Here is a 20,339-nt window from a genome sequence, read left to right as displayed (position 1 = left end):
GTCAGTAATGCTGGACTGCTGGGCCCTTGAAAAGCTTCATTAAAAAGCTTGGCCATCCAGAGCACATCCGTGGCAGCCAAATAAAGTGTCAGACCACATTTTTCATCTGCAGATTAAACCTATGTAAGCCTGAATTAAACCAAATTAGATCTGAAAATGAGAAATAAACCAAAGCCAGATGAGTGGAGGGGCCAGTGTGCTGTAAGTGGGAGGAAGCTGTTCTGATACCATATGGAGAACTGGTTGTGTTGGGTTGTCACCGCAAGCCTTTATGCATTTTTGGAGAGATTAGAGGCTTCTGGTCTGTTTTCTACACATACCCACATATTCTATTTCATTTATTCGTGTGGATACTGGGAAGTAGAGGCTGACCTCCCTTATTCTTTCATCTATTGTGATCTGAAGGATCATTCCTGCACTCAAGTCTCTCTAGATTAAAGGATGTGCTTTTCCTGACCATGGCGAGGCTGTTTATTTGACCACAATGGAAGTCTAGGTGCTTTTAAGAGTGAATTTCACACTGGCATTGGGGTTCTTTGTGTGCTGGTGAGTGCATCAGGGCTACAGTGTGCTGGCCTGGGAGATAGACTCACTGCTAATCAATCACGCAGTGTCTTTTTTTTATTTTTTTTTATCCTGTCCTCTTTCCCTGTCTTGCACACATACACACACTGCATGCACACAAAGGCCTTTGCTGTTCGATGTAGCAGTGTCCTCAGACCTCAGACCCTCTTGTGCCCACATTTCAATCAGCAGCCAATTACAGTCCAGTCTCAGATCTTGTACTAAAGTGAAAGTAACAGTGTCCCAGTGTAGATATCCGCTGTTGCAGGTAAGAGTCCCGCATTCAAAATGTTACTTGAGTAACAGTACAAAAGTATAAGCATCAAAATATACTTGAAATACAGACAGTAAAAGTACTCATTATGCAGAATGGCACATTGCAGAATAATGTATATGAGCCGAATGGCCAGCACCAAGCAGCTGACTTAGAACTGGTGTGGGCCAGGAGAATCCAACTTTAATTAAAACAAAGCCCCTATAATTACTGGTGCCTTATTGTATACATCATTTTAATGTTGCAGCTGGTAAAGGTATGGCTAATTTTAACTACCTTATAGTATATAGCGATGAGTAGCTTGTGAATTCTGCCCTGGGGATCAATAAATTCTTATCTTATACTATAATAATACATCATATTTAGTTTTGGATTATATTATTCATTATTAATCTGAATCTGCAAAGTAACCAGGAACTAAAGTTATCAAATACATATAGTGGAGTAAAAAGCCTTCCTTTGCCTCTGCAATGTAGTTCAGTTGATATATAAAGTAGCAGAAAGTGGCGCACCGCAAACCTGTACTTAAGTGCAGTACTAAGTAAAAGTACTTTCCACCACTGTGGGTAACACATGCACACGCACAGAAACAGCTGGACAAACACAGACAATGCTATCAGGTCAGAATGTGTGTGTCCGTGGAGGTCTGTGGCCTGTACTCTGCCACCCCAGTGTGTTAGATCCTCAGCCAGCCCATTGTACTGAATTCAGCCACAATAGCGCCGTATCTTCCCCATAGCAGAGCCCTTATCATGGCCCTGAAATGACTCGTCTCTGTGGATGCCACAACACAGGCTCCTCAGCGCTGAGAGCACAGAGCTGGAGGTGAGCGAGCAGAGCGATCTAGTCCTATTGTTCCATGCATGATAAACTGGGATTCAAACCTTTCATTGTCGCTCTATCTTTGGAAAGCTGTGATATGAGCTACTGTTGCAGAGCTGAACTTCTGCAAGCCTTTTGATGGTATGGCACACAACAAATTAAACAATGTGCAAAACAACGTGCGCCATACGTACGAACGTAGCTAACGGGAAAGAGGATTTTTTTTAAAATTATGTATATATATTTATATCAGTGCTGTCAAAAATATTGCGTTATTAACGTGTTAACAAATCAATTTTAATGGCGTCAGTTTTTTATTGCGTGATTAATGCTCTTTGTGACCCAGTGAACTTGTAGTTTTTTAAAAGCTGTGGCCACTGCTAGTAATGTTAGGAAACTACAGGATCCGATTGTAAACCGGAAACAAAACAATTGGCATGCCCCACGCACGTGTTTGGCCTTGCCTGCTTGCTAGCTGTAAAGGCTAAGTAGGCTACCGGTTTGTGTGGATGTCAAGCGCGAAACACCGATATGGATGCGAACAAGATTCTGATTGGAAAGTTTAGTTTCAAAAGTTGCCAAATGGGTCGACTGACAAGACCAGAGTTATCTGTATATTGTTGGTGTGAACTAATTTATCACCGCAACACATCCAGTCTGAAATACCACCTGATGGCCAAACACACGCCGCCTCCTTGTCCAAACCAGGCGAAAATGGATGGCTTTCGACAGCAGAGGCATATGGATACTGCAACTAAGAACAAGCTTACTGCAGCCATAGCCAAGTAATGTTCATTCTTTCTGGAGAGAAATAAGAGGCTGCGTTGATAAGCCTCTGGTGAATAAACAGATGAGCATTATAGTCTGACTGCTTGTATGTTCAAAGGAAACTTAAGAAAGGAAAGTTTAAGCCATGGTTTAACTGCACTATAGCCTGAGTCCTAGTTTACAATGATGTGCACTTGTGATGTGACTTTATTTTGTATCACCCTGTTATGATCCCTAAAAAAGGGCTGTTGAAGGGGCTTTTTTGTAACCAAGTATTTATTTTTTTGTCATCTGTTTATTGACAGTGTTAAATTCTGTGAGATTTGGTTCATTCAAATGTGAATGTCTGCTCAAAGTGAGAATGTTAGTGTGAAATATAACACTACACGTTGTTGTTTTCAATAAAAACCATTTGCACAAAGCAAGCCTATCCACTTTTCCATGTTGATAAGGGTATTGAAATGATAATTAATGGGACATTTAGAATAGAAGAAAATGTGCAATTAATTTGCGATTAATCGCGAGTTAACTATGACATTCATGCGATTAATCGCAATTAAATATTTTAATCGATTGACAGCACTAATATATATATCTTTTTATAAACACATATATCTCTTTTTAAAATCTGTTTTGGGATGCACCAAGAGTAACTAAGCACCAAGCAGTGGTGACTGAATTGAAATTGGAGGGAAGACCTCCTGCTTCAGTGCATGTTGTTCAGTGGTTTGATTGGAAGACTTTGAATGTGAGGGAAGCACTGCTGTGCTTCTGGGTAAAATGCATCACTTTATTCTCTCTGATCTCGTTAAAAGCTTACTCACTCTTGGTCTAGTTAGAGTTGAAGATCCACGGTTTGTGCTCGTGGAGCTTTGCCAAACAGTGTTCAGGGAAGCCTCTGTAGACATCTACCCCTCTCTCCATGAATTGTAATATTTTCCACTCGATCTACCAACACCAGAGATAGCTATCAGTCAATGCATCACAAAATTGCCTCTTATGTGCAACAGTGCAGCTTCCGTATGGCAAGTAGCAATCCTGGATGTGGAACAACACAACCACAAAAGTCAGCTTTTGCACATTAGCTTGTTATTTACAGTCAGCAATAAGCTATATAAAACCTTCTTTACGCCAGAGTGTTGATGGATTCCCCAAGTACATGTTAGAGCAATCATCAGGCAGAGAATAAGTGCCGCAAACATAGCACATCAACTGCAAAGTAATCCAGCAGCTCAGAATCATTTGACTGCCTGTTCACAACATCCATAACACCGTCTGAGGCATGTTGTGGCACATCAAGCTGCAAGCTTTATAAAACACCTCAATCCACAGTGACAGACATACACATTGTCACAGTAAACAAAGATGACCCCCTGACTGACTCACAAACTGATAAACGCTCTGTACGGCCTTAAGCAGCCTCCTGACAACTGAACACAATTCTGTCATCATGAACTTTCAATGAAAATACATCAAGGTGACAAATACCCATTTTAATGCATGTCACATATCATAATGCTGCTGTAAAAAAGCCTTGAGCAACAAACTTAGAACTGCCTGCACAACCCTGATTCCAAAAAAGTCAGGAAGTTGTGTACAGAATGCAATCATCGATAACGGCTTTATGAAGTGTTCCTCAGCCAAAGTACAGTAGTACTATCTTCTATCAAATCATGTGTTCACAGAGTGGTGAACTTCGCTCCATCCTTTCATACCAATCATGACACTATCACCTGTTACCAATGAACCTGTTTACCTGTGAAATGTTCCAAACAGGTGTTTTTGGAGCATTCCACTACTTTTCCAGTCTTTAGTTAGTCTTTAGTCCCAACTTGTTTGAAACATGTTGCTGCATCAAATTCAGAAAAATCAATGCAGTCGATGAGGCAAAACATTAAATATATAGTATTGTCTTTCTACTGTTTTCAATTGAGGATTAGCAACTTATCACATTCCGTTTTATTTATGTTTTACACCCTTTTTTGGAATCGGGGTTGTATTAAATTTAGTCCGCGCTTCAATTTGGTCATTTTGTAATATGGTTGAGTTGACGTGGTTAATTGGCGCTCACACATTCCGAGTCACATACAAAAGTATTAATACTGGGTGAAGCACGAATAAGGCCGTTTAGAAATCAGTAGTAGCTTTGTAAACTAGCAAACTAGTACACCAGTATTTGTTTTTCTCACTGTGTTGACTTCACTGTGGTAATCCTTCCAGATCCTTATAGCAGCATGCAGCTCAATCTTCAGCTAAAGTGGTTTTGAAATTGAAATGTCCACATCCATTTCAGTTCCCCACAGGGAAGACGGATATATTATGTCTCTTTGTGGTGGTCATTTCAAATGATGACTATTTTGCTTCTCACCTAATAACTAAAATTGAAGATGATCATCTGTTTGTCAGATTATATCATTCCTTGTGCTTTCAAAATGACTGTGTTTATGTGTATTCTACCAGCTACATTGTGGTGTTATGAAGAATCAGATCATGAATGATATTTCCAGTCTGTTTGAGCCTTCAGTCCTTGGAAGGCATAATTATAATGTATCCAATACAAAAACCAATTTCAGATTATTTCATTTGATGTGTTTATGTTCTTCTGGGTTTAATAGCTCTCCCTAGCATAGACCAATTAAACAGTCAACAGACCATTTAAGGCCTGATTAGTCTCAGACTGGCTTTTAATTTGATATGCACGCAGACCACAAACTAAATGGTTGATCAAGCGAGGAAGGTGGAAAAGATGTCTGTCTGATACAGAGAGGCATGAGAATTAGTGTTCTGTGTTTCTGCGGTGGACCAATCATCTCCACTCACAGCAAATCAACGAAAGCATGAAATAGGCAGTGCCTGCATAAATGGGTGTTTGGCTTCAGACTGACAGTTGTTTGATTTGGATATGCATTACCCTGGCATGTCCTACCTTATCAGGATTCTCTTCGATCCAGCTCTTTACAGTGTTCAGAGCAATGTCAGCTGCAGGCTCGTTGGGAAAACCTAGGAGAGGAAAAAAACAACGGCGTCAATACCAGTTGTATCCAACATGCACATGGAAGAGGGATACAAAAACAGACAGGCGAACAGACAGACAAACCGATATCTCCACAGGTAACAGCATTTTTTTCTAAACCAATGGAAAGCACAAGCTGCTCGTCTCTGGTACATGAGGCCAGCTGTCTGATAAACTGCTGTAGACTTGAGTTACCAGATGCACAGTGTTGCAAAAACATGTACACATACTGACATATTTCGTGGGTACAAAGTGTATATATTTGCATCTGTAACTATACCCTCACTCATTGCCACCTCGAGCAGAATTGATTAATATTTCGTCTTTATGGGGAAAATTACACCTAGATGTGTGATCATTAACACCAACCTATTTTATCAGTTTGCAGGAACAAACATGTAGCAAAGCAAATGTGGCTAAGACACAGTGTGGTTAACTACCATATTAATCACAACAGATGTGCCTGCTCAGGAACCCTAGCACTGTGTTCACAAAACATATCAATCACAAACACACAGATTGCAGTTTCAGTGATTTTTAATAAGGCCAGCTCAGGGAAGTCTCTGCTGGATGCTGATTTCAAAATCATTTGCTGTCATTGTAAAGAACTTCCCAAGACCCAACATTTAGAGTGAGCTATTGACTATAAAAGCCCTTGGGCAAGCCTCGCTTGAGCTGAAGTGTAAAAATGCCATTACTAAAAGCACGGACAATCTGCTACTCTGTCTCAGAGTGGTGTTTCAGTTGTCTTCATTTCAAAGTAATTAGATTTGAGTTTGGTCTTCTGGGCTTTTCACAAAACTTGACTAAAGTATTTTACTCTAAAGCCTCCGTACAAATCCCTGAGTTAGTGTGATATTACCTTGCAAATACAACCTGAACATTGTGGCCTACACAAAGTTAAGACCAGAAGCCAACAAACAAACATGGCCCATTTCTTCAGTCCTTGGTGACCCGGCTCAGGATTTAAAACTAGACGTTCTTCCATATTATAACCCCTCACCTCCATAAGGGGCCACAGGTTGCAGCAGGCACTGTCTTTCTCTAACGACAGAGGTCAAGACCTCAATTTCAACCCACCTCACCTGATACAGTTGTAACCTGTTGGGTATTGCATGGGTCACATTCTCAAATATTTTTCTTTTCCTGGGTCATTGCCATGACTATAACATTCTATGACCTATGAAACAGGCTTACAAGTACTGCAGCCACCTCTACCCTTTAAGGCGAATGTAAAGGAAAATGAAAAGCCAAAGAGATCCAGCCTTAGATTTCCTGAATTCTCCCACCTCCTGCTCAGACTGCCTACTGTCAAAGCCTCTCAATAACTATTCTGTAAATGCTGTAAATCAACTGCCTTGACTGCCAAGATATTTACTGTATGTATTATCCCAACCACTCTCACCTATCTGACTACTGCTGATGTCTTACTCTTTCGCTCTGTTTTCTTCTCCTCCTCTCTCTCAGTCTGACAGGGGTGGCTGACTTACACTGAGGAGAGGAGAGGGGCTGAAGTGCTGCTGAGCCCTAGCTGAGATCCTGTTCAAGCTCTGGGTGAAGCAAGATGTGAGCTGCATACCAGCCAGCAGTGACAGCCAGACTGCTCCTGTGGCTCTGTTAGGCACTGTCTGCAGACAGTGCATGGCCCGTTCACAGCTCCTGCCCTTCAAAAGTTGCCCCCAGAGCTGTGTGCTCAGAACCTAATCCAGCATGCCAAATCAGTTTGCAGGTCACCTGACTCTCTCCCAAACACACTTAACCTTTTCAGTGATATCACTTTGTCTGGTGATGTTTCCTTTTTGAAATCCGTTTCCACACATTTGCAGGTGCACCGACACTTCTGCTCACACATCAAGTAACATAGGCAAACAGATGTGCGGAAGACGAGAAAGCTGCGAAAAATAGATCCGCAGAGGTAGGACCAGCTGTTTACCAAGAGCGCACACAGCGGGAGAGGTGTCAGGGAAGTAAGCACATAAGCAAAATAAATTAGTAAATTATTACAAGAAGTAGGGCCCCGCCTTACTATGTCACCTCAAGTGAGATTAAGAGAGGCCCGAACTGAAAACAGGTCTTAATCATAATAACAGAACACTGTGGTCATTCTGGTCACCAGCAGTGGGTGGATGGCATTCAGTACATCTAATCTATTCAGTCTGAAGTTTGTACAAATGCTCTATTGATTTGAGAGCTATGCCTATTAATCAGAGCAGAGCTGAAGAGGAGAGAGGGAGAGGTGAAAAAAGGTGAGTTATGGAACCAGTGAGAAAGATAACAGGAAAGTGGAATGATGTAAACAAACGGTGGGAAAGAGATGACAGAAAGAGCGCCAGATCGAAGGCCGGAAAAAAGGGGTCAGTGCAGCTGGGGGCAGTCTGCCAGAAGAAACCTGCTCAGCAGCAACGTCGACGGCCCAAGGTGAACAGCAACAGTTCGAGTGCTCTGGCAGCCCTCTCTCATCATTTGTCTCCTTCACACTATCCGCTACGTTTACCTTTCCTCACCTCTCCTCTCTTTGCCTCTCAGTCCCTGTCAGCTTAGTCAAGGATGTTTATGTGCTGAAAATCAGATATCATAAAGCAGCCTGAATCGTTCCCTCCGTCACCTCTCTTGGCCACAGTCACGGGGTAGTGCAGGTGACAAAATCTGCTTGAGGGTGTTCAAAAAATGATGTTTTGGTAAAGGATTGAGTGAGCTGACTCTTTCATATGCTGAAGTGCACACGAAATGAAAAAGTTCAGTGTTTTACTTCTACACCCTCTCTACTCAACACCTCCTTCTCATTCTCTTTTGCTCCATTTGCTGTGTGGAGGGTTCAGTGAAAGCTAATCTGTCAGGAGGTGGAGAGCTGGCGTGAGGCGCAGTGATGGTGGGCCCTCCAGGGTCCCCGCGCTGCTTGGCTTGGCTCGTCTCTCCCCTATGCTGGGAATATGGCCGGCTCAGGGAGATTTGTCTTAGTGAGGCGCACTGATGGGATATGTGCAGCGCAGTGCCGCTGATGAGGACTCAGGTGGTGCAGTGTTATTTCTGCTGAAGGCTCCTCTACTTCATCACCAGGCAGAGCACAGCATCCAGACAGAGGGGGAGGCACGTGCCATGTGAACAAAGAGTTACGGTGGAACAGCGTGCTTACGTAACATTTGCATAGCACATCCGGTGGATTTTTGACCGGGGAGAAGGACGTTAGATCACAGCTGAATCTGACCTGAGAGCAAGGCGAGGCAGGTCCTTCCAAACATTTCATCCATGTGACTAATTTCAAACAACAATTAAAAAGCATGATTAAACTATGTGAGAGAAATGATTTGGTGTAACTTCTAAGTGAAAGGTACATTTTCATCCATGTTTCCACATCAGCCCGCTGTGTTACGCCACAGGGAAGATTCATCTTGAAACAGAATTCACATATTTTATTCCTATGATCTTCAGCGTGTAGGACCTTTGTTAATATGAAGAAAAAGAGGGCCTGCTCTAATCTCTGATGCAACCAAGAGACAGAGTCTCTGGCCCCTCTCTTAAGCATATGTAAAACACCTTTATGAACTCTTATACAGGACCCTGGGTGACTGTTAAGGAATACGGTTTTATGTATTTCATACAAAACTAGAAACCAAAGGAAAGCCACAACTTTGGCTGTTAAAGCTCAAAAAACACCCTCTGACTCAGTTGATGGAAACAGTTCTCAGCTTACATCACAGACTCAGTCTTGACTCTGACAGCTGGAATGAAAAGTTCACTTTCAAAAATATCCACTGAACTGCAACGTATAGTGAAAATAATACAAATGTGCACTCTGCCATTGGGGGAAATTCTGCTTTTAGAACAACCGAGCCATTGCTCTCTCTTTTGCCAGCATGGCAACTCTTTCAGATCCAAAATTTTCAGAGTTAACTTTCACAACAAACTTGTACAGCTAAGGTGTTTTCCTCTGGCGAGAGTGAGAAGTAGCTGCATCACCTCATAAAGCGAGGTAAGTTGAATGCACGTCTGTGCTATGATACATTCCCATCCTTTGTTTGCAAATATATGGGCAAGCACATACTGCAGACCACACCAGTTTTGTTTCTCCTGAGTGAGCTTATAGTGTAGCAAGGATACCACAACCTGCTGTTATTTCAGAGCTATAGAATTTCTAGTGTTGTGTTTTTTTTTGTGAGGACATAATGTTTTTTTGGACTGGTATGTGGCCTCGGTTTGCAAAACATATGCTGACTGAATTCTTGAAAAATATAATGTGCAGCTTCTCTCCCCGTGAGGCAAGAATCGTATTGTTGGTCCCACCCCACTTTCCCTCAGTTTCAGTTGGTCAAGATCACGTCTCAACACTCGTCATTCATTTTGATGAGCTGTCTACCTTGAAGCAGCATAGAGCCTGAGGCTGAGGTATCTGGCACTCGTAAATTCACCACAGGTGTTGAGTTTGTGGCAAACATAGGAAATCTGCTGCAGACAAAAAAAATACAATACACAAACAACAAAAATACAAATGTTTAACTGAGGCTTTAACAAAGATGCTGCCTCTTTTTAAATACATAGACTGCGTTTCTAGGATACCTTTTATAAAGAAACGTTTCATATGTGGTGTTTTTCTTAATAAATAAAATAGGGCACAGAGAATCTGATTGCAGCCGCGACAAACCCTTGTTATAACAGACAAGCAGGGTGGGATCATTTAAGCACAATATAAAACAAAGTAGATTAGTGATGGTGGCTCAGGGAGAAGGAGGAAATCATTAAGTGCGGCACAGCTGAGGTTTGCTCTAGTTGAGGGCAACAGTCCTGTGTGTTCATCTGGAAAGGGAGGGGAGAAGAGGGTTGTCACCCCATCAGGGCCCAGAGGAGAGGTGAGGTGACCCGGGGTGGAGGACAGAGTTGCGCCCCAGGACTCTAGACGCCAAATCGTGGGTGTCAAATGGCCCGGAGCTCCTCTCTACACTAACACTGGGACACGGCAGGGCTGTGACCATGACCGACTTTGCAGCCCACAGAAGGAGACAGAGACAAAGAGGGATGGGAGGGTGCTATGTGAGGAAGACAGGCAGAAAAAGAGGTAGAAGAAAGAGAGCAGCCTCCGTGGCACAACAGATGATGACCTTCCTTGGAAACATTCCATTTAGGTGATGCCATGCTTTGTCCTACATGCTAAAAATAACACCTGACATTTTGCTTTTCAAAAACAGTCTGAAGAGTGTATGATATGCAAAAGTTTAATGCTCAACCAAGTTTCTCAAAGGCCTAAATCTATTGTCCTGTGGGTGGGAAGTATTTTTACATTTGGCTTATCATCCATGAAAATGGTAGAGCAAGGCTAGTGTTGAGTACAATGCACACTGTGTGACTCAGTTAAATGGGCTCTGAAGCTCCTGTTCCCTCTGAGCGCACACTCTGCTACACACTGATACAGCATGTTGCTCCTATGTACCTTGAAATTCCCAACCCAGCTTGGCTAAGCTCCCTGTAGTAAACCTCGGGTTTTAAGAGAACGGGGAACTCGCTCAGGCCATCTCTGGCAAGCTAGCAGCAAGCCGTCACTGGTGAGAGATAAGGCATCATGAATGTCTCCAACCTTCCTAATCCTAGACAGGGATGAAGAGAGCCGGAGCACGATGCTGGCTGGGGGAAAAAATTCTTAGCTGCTTGACACCTTTGATCTGGACAGTACAGTAGACTGGCAGCGTGGACATACCAGTAGAGCTCGGGTGGATTACATCCGCATATCTCCCACAGCCACCAGTCAGAGCTAAAACTCCTCTGTCAACAATCCTCAGATCAGTCACAGAGACAGATGAGCCAAAGGTGGAGGGTGAGCAGTAAACAGGGAGATATTTGCCCTCAGAAGAGGGCCTGTGATTGTTTTGATAGGGTTATAAATGCATTTGTGCGATGGCATCTGTCAGGTTAGTAGTAGACTTAATGTTCATGTCCTTGCTTTCGCATTGTGCCAGTGAGCCCTCCGCTGTGTACTAAGATTGATCTTAGCAGGTGCCTCCTAAACTGTACAGCGCATTACAAGGCTGTTGGAAAGTGCTCTTTCAGCGAAGATGTGATCTCCACAAGGGTAAATTGTCCACGATGCATCTCGGAATGGGAATTTTATGCATGTGGCTTTGCTTGAGCAGGTATGTCCGCCTGTGTGCGAGCAAGCATCTTCGTGTCTATGTGCAAGAATGTTGTGCGAGGGAGAAAAAGGACTACGAGAGAATGTATCAGAGGAAAGATGAGAGAAAGGGATAAAAAAAGAGAGAATGACCTCTCTAAGTCGAGGTAGTTGGACTCTTGGCACTGATCTTGTGAGACATTGAGAGGTGTCTTCTCCTTGGAAGGAATAATCCATTTAAACCCAGGTCGCATGGCTGTGATTGATGTGCAAACAGGAGCAGCACTTAATAACCTCTATCATGCTGGGTGACCTCGTGGCCCACGGTGGGCACCAGTTTGTTTATGGGTGGTACCTCCGACACACTATCCGTGCAGAAATTCTGTTGTGGCTAATGGGCCGGACTGAGGGATTGGACTGTCAGCGCAGTGTGAGCCCTCATTTTTCTTTCCAAGCGTCTAAGGTACCCCCTGCGCACCCCTGCTACACCCAACCTCCCTGTTCTGCCATCATCTGTCAATGGTGACTGAGTCTCATGGAATATGGAGGCGTGAAACAGAGTGTCAATTAGCATTAGCTTTCCTGACAAATCTGTTTTTCTCACCACAAAGGCCTTGGATAACTTATTCCTGATTCCTCTCTGTCACAGTGTTGGCGGCACGGGATTTGTTTTTCTACTGCAATTCAACTGTAAAAATGGGTCAAGCACATGTGCATAAGTTTAGTACCTGGGTGCATGACATATAAATGTTTATATATATGTAAAAAAAAACTATATCTATATCTGTGTGTATTCTACAGAGACAGAGAGAGATAGAAAGAGATGCACAGAGAAAGACAGGCAGAGAGAGATTGGGAAGATGTGCCTTTCACACTAAAAAAAGCCTTTGTTTACATTGCTGGAATGGAAGTCGACCTTAAAGGTTATCTAAAATGTACAGAAAGTGTCAAAACGCCAGACAAGTGAGCAGAGCCTCTTTCTGAACATGGCAGTACTCAGGGGGCACAGAGAGGAGTCCTACAGAATAACATCACAGCGCTGTACTATACTGTAGTTCCTTTGAAAGTCCCTCCTCTATTTGCCCTCTGCTGTGTGAAGATCTTCAGTCTTAATCAGCGGTATTGTTCTATGGAGATGCAGTTATGGGAAGCACTAAGCTGTTTATTTATTGAATAGGCTGTTTAATTCCCCCCTCTGCGGCACGCTTGGCTCTGCACAGCCTATACCCCTTTTGATGTGAGGGGCTGCTGGTGGAGCGCTATGATGGGTTCCTACTGGCAATGCAGCACATGGCACCACAGTGAAAAGCAATAAGCTGTGCCCTCGTCAGCAGTGTACAGTACAAACAGTGACCCTCTGCCCCCTGCATGCATTTGGCCTGGCTTTGTGTCACTACAATAGAGCTTTTTACTCCAAAATGTCACATATCCATTTTGAAAATACTCTTATGTATCCATTTCCTCACTTTCATTTCACTGCTTTAACTCAACTTGTGAAAAGTGTTAGCACTGTCTCAAACTCAAATTTACTGTTTTTAGTCCGACACAAATATTTACGGTAAGGACTAACAAGTTTACTGAGGATTTGTGGCAGTTTTTTCTTCGGCACTAACGACGAACCAACATGTTCACATAATTACTTTGCGGTCACACCAAAGCCTTGCATTAGAAAAATAACAGAAAACTGTTAATGCAACATAATTCACGTTGAAATGCAGAATGTGCCACAGGAATTTAGTATGCAAGACAAGAAAATACGAGGGAATGCATTTTGCAAAAACGACTGCTGAACTTATCGTTAATGACTGTAAAATTTGTAATGAAATAACCAGGGAGGGAGGGAGAGGGAGAGAAAAGAAGTGAGACAAAAATTACAACTTCAGTAATAATCATTTTTGAGACGCACGTATAGACAGGTGGCAAAAAAACAGATAATACTGCACAGAGGGATGGCGAGGGGATATGAAATTGCTTTGCAGTAAACTGTGTGAATCAGAGAAGTGATGGGTGGAAAATGTTCAATGAGCCCTATCCAGAAAAAAGTATAATTATAAACATCCAGTGATTTATAAGCACAGTACACACACTGGGCCTCACCAACAAGTGTACGCGATGTTCTATGCTTGATGCTGGAGCCCTTGGACTGTCTTATACCCATTCACATGCATGACTTTGCATGCATGATGATTTTCACTTTTCACTTTCACTTCAGCTATGTCTCAAATCACAGTTAAATTAGATCAGATTAGCGGCCTGGATTTCAGTAATGTGGAAGATCATTTTTGTGCCGAAACTGGTTAAAGGAAGTTACTCTGTTACTGTGTGTTTGTGGCTGGTTTAATGAGCACAGCAACAGTTTGTCAGGCTCTATAATCAGTGATTTGCACTCAGTGTTTGGATGTTTAGTGTTGCCGTGTGCAACGTGGTGACAGCTGCTGGTTAGTCAGAGTACAGGGTTGATAAAGGAGGAAGAGTGATGGCTTTGGATGGAAATTGCATCAGTTTGGAAAAACAGATGTGTGAAAAAGCGGTTTTCCCATGGCTGATTAATTAATGTACATCTTAATTTCTGTATACACAGCTACAAATGAGTAAAACTTACACTTATACACATAACAGGCATCCCATATGAAGACATGCGGCTTATCTATTTTCATATGTGCTAAAGCTCAAAGCCTTGTTTAAATAAACTGCTTTTTTATAGCACTTTTCTATCTTGATGGGCAAAGCGCTTTAAAAACAATTCACTCGTTCACTTTTAGTTCACACACCAATGGCAGAGCTGCCGTGCAAGGTGTTGCCCTTCTGGAGCGACGTGGAGTTCAGTGTCTAGTTCACTTTGAAAGACGGGCAGGAGGAGCCGGGGATCAAACCGCCAAACCTGTGGCTCTACCTCCTGAGCCACAGCCGTTTAAAATCCTTCTTGTGGGAAGAGGAGTGCATTTTGCATTTCCAAAATACATTATTGGTTTCATAAACCCACACGTCATGCGCTCCGAGCGAGGCACATTCTTCAGCAAGGTATTTCCAGCATGTGTGATATTTGTGGAAAATCTAATGAAAATCAATGACAGGTGACGCTTCACTTGCATTTTGCAATTCAGCTGCAAATGTCTGCATGTACATTTAAACAGCCCAGCATCAGGTCTTAATTAGTGGCAGTGCATTCAAGTAACTCAGCTGTGGCTGTGCTCATTACACAATCAGAGATAGAAAGTACCCCGCTAAATGAAAACATGCAGTGATGCAAAAATCTGCAGCCGTGACAGCAATTTGCAGCAGGTTTTGTAAATTAACCCCGAGGAATTACATTTTTGAAAAGGTTGCCAACTTTGTTTAATGCAGCAGGAAAACGCAAGTTGAGGATATCACAAAATATTGTGTCTGACTTATCTGCAGCACAGTAAATATAGCTCAGAGAGAAACACAGCGTGGACAAAAGAAGAAGAAACACTTGAAAAATATATGAATTGCCCAGCATCTGAACAGACAGAGAGGCATATTTTTTCTTCTTTCTTCTTCCTCCTGGATTTCTTTCCTTACATGGTTTTGGATGTAGATTGCATTATTCTGTCTTTAGGAGAGCCTCCAGCTCTTTCAGTGATGACGGAGATGTAAACCCATAAAGGATTAATGTTTAATTCTGACGAATGGAGAGGCCATGGACGGGTTACGAGTTCACTTTGGTATTTTAGAAACTGCTTTTGAATTTACTTTACATTGGGCCCAAAGGCATTACCATCGCTGTATGTACATATGGGAGCATCTTGTGGGATCAGTATTTGCACCATAGGGAGCACCTGGTTTGTAAAATGGTCTTTCCTTGGCTGTTATATGATCATAAAAAGTGATCACAGCACATAACGTCTCTCACGAGATAACTGCCTAAACAATTACAGATCGCTGATCACGTCCAACAGTTACTGGCTCATACTGCTCTTCATTTACATGGAAAGAGCACTGAGGTACACAAAACAGGCATTTAGGCAATATGAAATGATTGTTGTTGAGTTGTGATTGTTTTTATGAAACCACACTGATGTCTTGTTGTTAACGACAACAAATGGAAAAAAGCATGTTAGTTAAATTACATTTGGCACTGGGATTATTAGAACCTTTGTGCAAATTCAGTGGATGACATATACTGCGTGCGTATGTCAGAACTGTGCGACAATAATTATTTCTTCTCAGCAGAGGGAATGTGCTTCACTGCACTATATAAACTAACATCTAACATACTCTGCCATCATAACTTCAAAGCCTGTTTACGTCAACAAGTTTGGCATGTTTTCAATGTGACTTTGTTTAAGTCTAATGAGCACACCCGCTCCTTGCCCAAGATGCTTTGCTGCATATCAGGCCTGGTCTCAAGAGGGAGCAAAATCATTGTTCAGGGTCTATATTTTGTTCACCTTATACTAGGTTGTGTCTCTATGCAACATGGTGTAAGGTGAACTTGTTGGTATGTTTCAGCCGTGTTCCTTGTCAAGGACAAAGCCTTATATAGTCGTATAGTATTATTAATATAGGAATTACATAATAAGATGAGGCAGGTACACAGTGTTAATGTGTGAAAAAAAAGAAGAAGGTTAAAGTCAATTTAAGAAAATAAGAGAGATTAATCTTACCATAGATGCCTGTGGATATGCATGGGAAGGCCTGCGCAGACAAAGAGAAGAACAAGAGAAATAAAAGTCAAAACATGCTCACAAACATCCAAATCCAATTAGTTTTTTCTCTGCCCTTTATTATTATATTTCATCTCTCTAACTCTCTCTCTCTCTCTCTCTCTCTCTCTCTCTCTCTCTCTCTCTCTCTCTCTCTATCTCTCTCTCTCTCTCTATATATATATATATATATATAATTATTATTATCATATAATTACTGCCCATTGTTACTTCAGTTATTCATTATTACTTCATTTATTATTGCTTCATTTCCTTTCATGCTAAAACACACTGAACTTTTCTCTTCAACAAGCTATCATAAAAACAACAGCACAGGAGTGAATACATAAGCACATTAAAGTAAATACTGCATGTTTGTTTGGTTGTTGTTTACCCTAACCCTAACCCTAACCCCAACCCATTCCCAAGAAGAGCAATTTATAGTACCATTTGCCCAAGTCCCTGCAATGTTAATGTAGAACTGCATTGTAAACTGTACTCCAGCTCCCATGGACAAAGCACAAACACACACACACACACACACACACACACACACACACACACACACACACACACACACACACACACACACACTCATATAGTGTACTTTTCTCTTGGCTTCCAAAAACAGGCACATTAATTTCTCCTTGACTTGAACACCCCTATTTACACAAACATATATTAGATGGATTATCATGAGTTAAAGAGGCAATATTCCATCATGCACTGTTGCACCAATGATCGTGACAGCTTATCAGGACTCAATGCCCATACTTAATGTCCACAACAGCTGTAGTTTGCATATGTTGTTTGAGGCAATGGTGGATCAGACTCATGTGAATTCACAGGTACATCCAGAGCTTAACAATCGTCAGCACATGAATATCCAAATGAGGCCAACTGATCCTGTCTGTCACCTACAGCCCAAACTCACGCACAGTCCTTCTCTTCATCAAATCTTTATGAAACTTACCCAAGAACTGCTTTACATCCCAAACTTTGCTCCAGCCTACTGATACATGTCTTTAATTTAACAAATTTAAACAGCTAGATAGCCAGATTTTAACGTCGATGCAAACTGCCAACTGTGACCCAGCTGTGTCTCAATAACAGCAAGCACATCACAGCAGGTGGCTTTTCAGCACATTTGAGTCAAATAATAAGAAAACTAAAAGCTAAATCACAAAGTCATTGTAGCCACGTTTGGATCAATAGGAGGAATCAATAACATCCCACCAACCACTAAAGCGTAAGAACAAAACAAAACAGACATGCCGAGAATCAGAATACACATTATGAATATTTTCATGAGATAAAGAGCAAAAACCTGCATATATTTATGGCTGTCTTTTCCAAAAACATTATAAAAAGTAACCACCTTGTAATAGTTCTTGCTTTGTAGCACTTTGCAGCAGACATATTATTCAAGCATGGCTTTATAGCTGAAAATAGTTTCATTATTCTTTACTTCTGTGAGCAAATATATTATGATACATAGGCCTCGCTGTAAGCTTCCCCATTTCACATTCATCTTTTTAAGTATATTAATAAACAGTAAAGAGAAAGGATTTTTTCAAAGGTCCCATTTGTCCTCAAAAGCCGCTGAATACGTGCTTTAGTTCCTGCATTCATCAAAAGGCGTGGCCACAACATTAATATAATAAGATGACAAATGAAAAAAAAAAGAAAGAAAAGGAAAACATTTCCACCAGCAGTTCACAACTGGATGAATATAGAACAACAAAACACGACAGAGATTCATCAAAGACTAGCGCCCATATGTCAAATTCTCCCAGTGCCAAAAACTAAACCCAACAGTTTGTTTTGCCACACTGACCCTGTCAAGTTGTATTTAGAAACACATTGTTGCTAGCAGCCGTGCCAAGATCACTTCATTTCAGAGCTAAAAACACAATTAATAGATCTGAAGGAGAAAAATAGCAAATAAATGTCTCCTCGTATGACGTTTATACAAACAAGTAGTCGCGGCTTTAATATTGTGTCCTTTCAACAGAGAGAGGGATCAACATAATTCATATACTGACAAAAGCAACTAATTGAATAAAAGTCAGCTTTTTTCTCTGAAGCATCACAACCTATGACACCCACTTTGAAACGCAACGGTCCATTTGGCCTTGCTTTAAGCCAAGAGGAATGAGTCTGTGTTTGTATTCTTATTTTCCAGTTTTCAGGTTCCGCCTGTCAAGGTGAATCTTTCTTCTGTGGGGTGATTTAAATCTTTTAGCGAAGCGCTGACCTTTCCAGATGACTGTCTGGGTCTGACACAAACCTCAGATGATGAAGAGTGGAAAAGCATGGCCATTTTTAGCCCTGTGCCAAGCTCTGCCCATGGCATATATGTACAGAGGCATATTGAGATTGAGGACACCAAAATGGTCAAATATCCAAAACAGACCAATGACATTAGAATGAAATAATGACTGTGTGCAAACTGGATGTCAGATTCATACAAATCTGTGTTTGAAACCCCTGAAGGATGTCTAAACAACTACACAAATGAAATGCAGTGCTTCATATCATGCACTTGTAATGCACTCATTGGCAGAGTCTTGGCATTCACTTTGAATTGCCGAGTGTATGAATTGTGCTATACAAATAAATTTGCCTTGCCTTGCCATTCAGACCAGTGAAAATCTCAATACTTTTAGCTACTCTGTAAATTAAGCCAGTTTTACATTTGGCAACAGTCAATACAAACAGGAATTGAAATGTACTTCTGCAGGAGGAATCTATTTGAGACCATGTGATAATAAGGAGAAAGTGAAATGAATTTAATTTCAGACAAGATGAACATTTCTTCCTTTCAATGCCTCGAGCAAGTCTTGGCTGCCAAACTGATCCTGAGCCAGACGCCTTGTTATCCTCTGTCAGCTGAAGGGCCGCGACGTCAGTCTCTTTAACTTGAGCTTGTGCTCTGACGGCAGCTAAACCTTGACACATCACAGGCTGTGGCAAAGACACACCATCAGCACAATCAATTAAAATCTTTTTTATTTGTTCCCTGGCTGATCCGTTAAAGGGTATTGATCTTTGTGGTGTGAAAATGCTTCAGGTAATCACTTAACGGGATGCTGTTAAAGATCTGACACCTTTGTGGCACATGCAGACATCACTGACTTGTTTAAAGGACGGTTATTGCAAAAAGTAGGAGAAGTATATATCCAATAAAACTGTAAAGCCTTGAGAGCATTTTGGCAGACGCATCTCATTTTCATCCATAAATCAGCCGCACAGCAAGCAATGAATTACACTAAGGTGCGCACAAATGATAAATCTTGCTGATAATCAATATCTGCAAATGCCAACAAGCTCAATATTTCTCATGAGCTTTAAGTTTTGTTAAAATCGTTAAAAGCTTTAACTGTTACATAAAACTTTCTGCAGGTACAGATGATCTTCTCCATTTGCTCCCCTCACTGCAGCAGTGCCTGGTTTTTCATTTTGAGTCACATGCAGAGCAGATGAGTGGTGGCAGTCAGTCCTAACTGGATTATCAAATAGACTTTAGGTTTAATACTGAACTGAATGCAAGAAACCGCTACAGTAAATTTCAGAAGCAGCCACAGCATGCAGCGCTGCTCCTATTCTTCTTTTTCCTTCCCATTAGCAAGAGGCCACTGTAGAAGCTATTTTGATAGTTGTTAAAACACATGCCTTTACATCTGCTTACATTGCATCAGGTCCAGTGTTAATTAGGACAGTCAGTGGTATATAAGCAGTCATGACCTATGATTCCTGGTTTAGGTTATTATTTCTATCGTCGACTGCTCATTAGAAGTATGAGTCAGCATGCTCGCCAGCACCCTGGTATGAGGCCACGCCTGACATGTTGGTGTGTTGCTGATTTTCTTTGCTTAAGGAGTGTTCAAAAATTGGTCACCAGGGAAATTATTATGTTGCTGGGGCTCCTCCATAATCTATCACATCACTTTAAAGTGGAGCACCTTTCCTCTCAGCATGTCTGCACACTTATTCAGCTCACAGTATATTAAGAAAAGCACAGAGTGGCCGCAGCGATTATTGTTGGCAAAACTATACTTGTGTGAATTTAATGTTAATTATAGTGCACATGCACTTAATGAAATACTTACTGTACGTAAGGAATTGGATTTA

At 41.6% G+C, this 20,339-nt stretch overlaps 1 protein-coding gene across 5 annotated transcripts in view; it reads right to left on the bottom strand.

Moving 5' to 3' along the window:
* Positions 1–20,339, bottom strand: part of macrod2 (mono-ADP ribosylhydrolase 2) — a 402,757-nt gene that overhangs the window by 77,943 nt on the left and 304,475 nt on the right. For all 5 annotated transcript variants that reach the window (XM_070977971.1, XM_070977972.1, XM_070977974.1 and 2 more), the window contains exons 7-8: positions 16,167–16,197; positions 5,355–5,428 (exon numbers count right to left, since the gene is read on the bottom strand). In XM_070977971.1, the coding sequence (XP_070834072.1) occupies positions 5,355–5,428; positions 16,167–16,197 (105 nt within the window). The remainder of the gene's footprint in view (positions 1–5,354; positions 5,429–16,166; positions 16,198–20,339) is intronic.

The sequence above is a fragment of the Chaetodon trifascialis genome, chromosome 13, assembly GCF_039877785.1.
Source record: "Chaetodon trifascialis isolate fChaTrf1 chromosome 13, fChaTrf1.hap1, whole genome shotgun sequence".
NCBI classification, from domain to species: Eukaryota; Metazoa; Chordata; class Actinopteri; order Chaetodontiformes; family Chaetodontidae; genus Chaetodon; species Chaetodon trifascialis.
The sequence above is the reverse complement of the archived record's forward strand: the minus strand, read 5'-3'. Positions and strand labels throughout refer to the sequence as shown.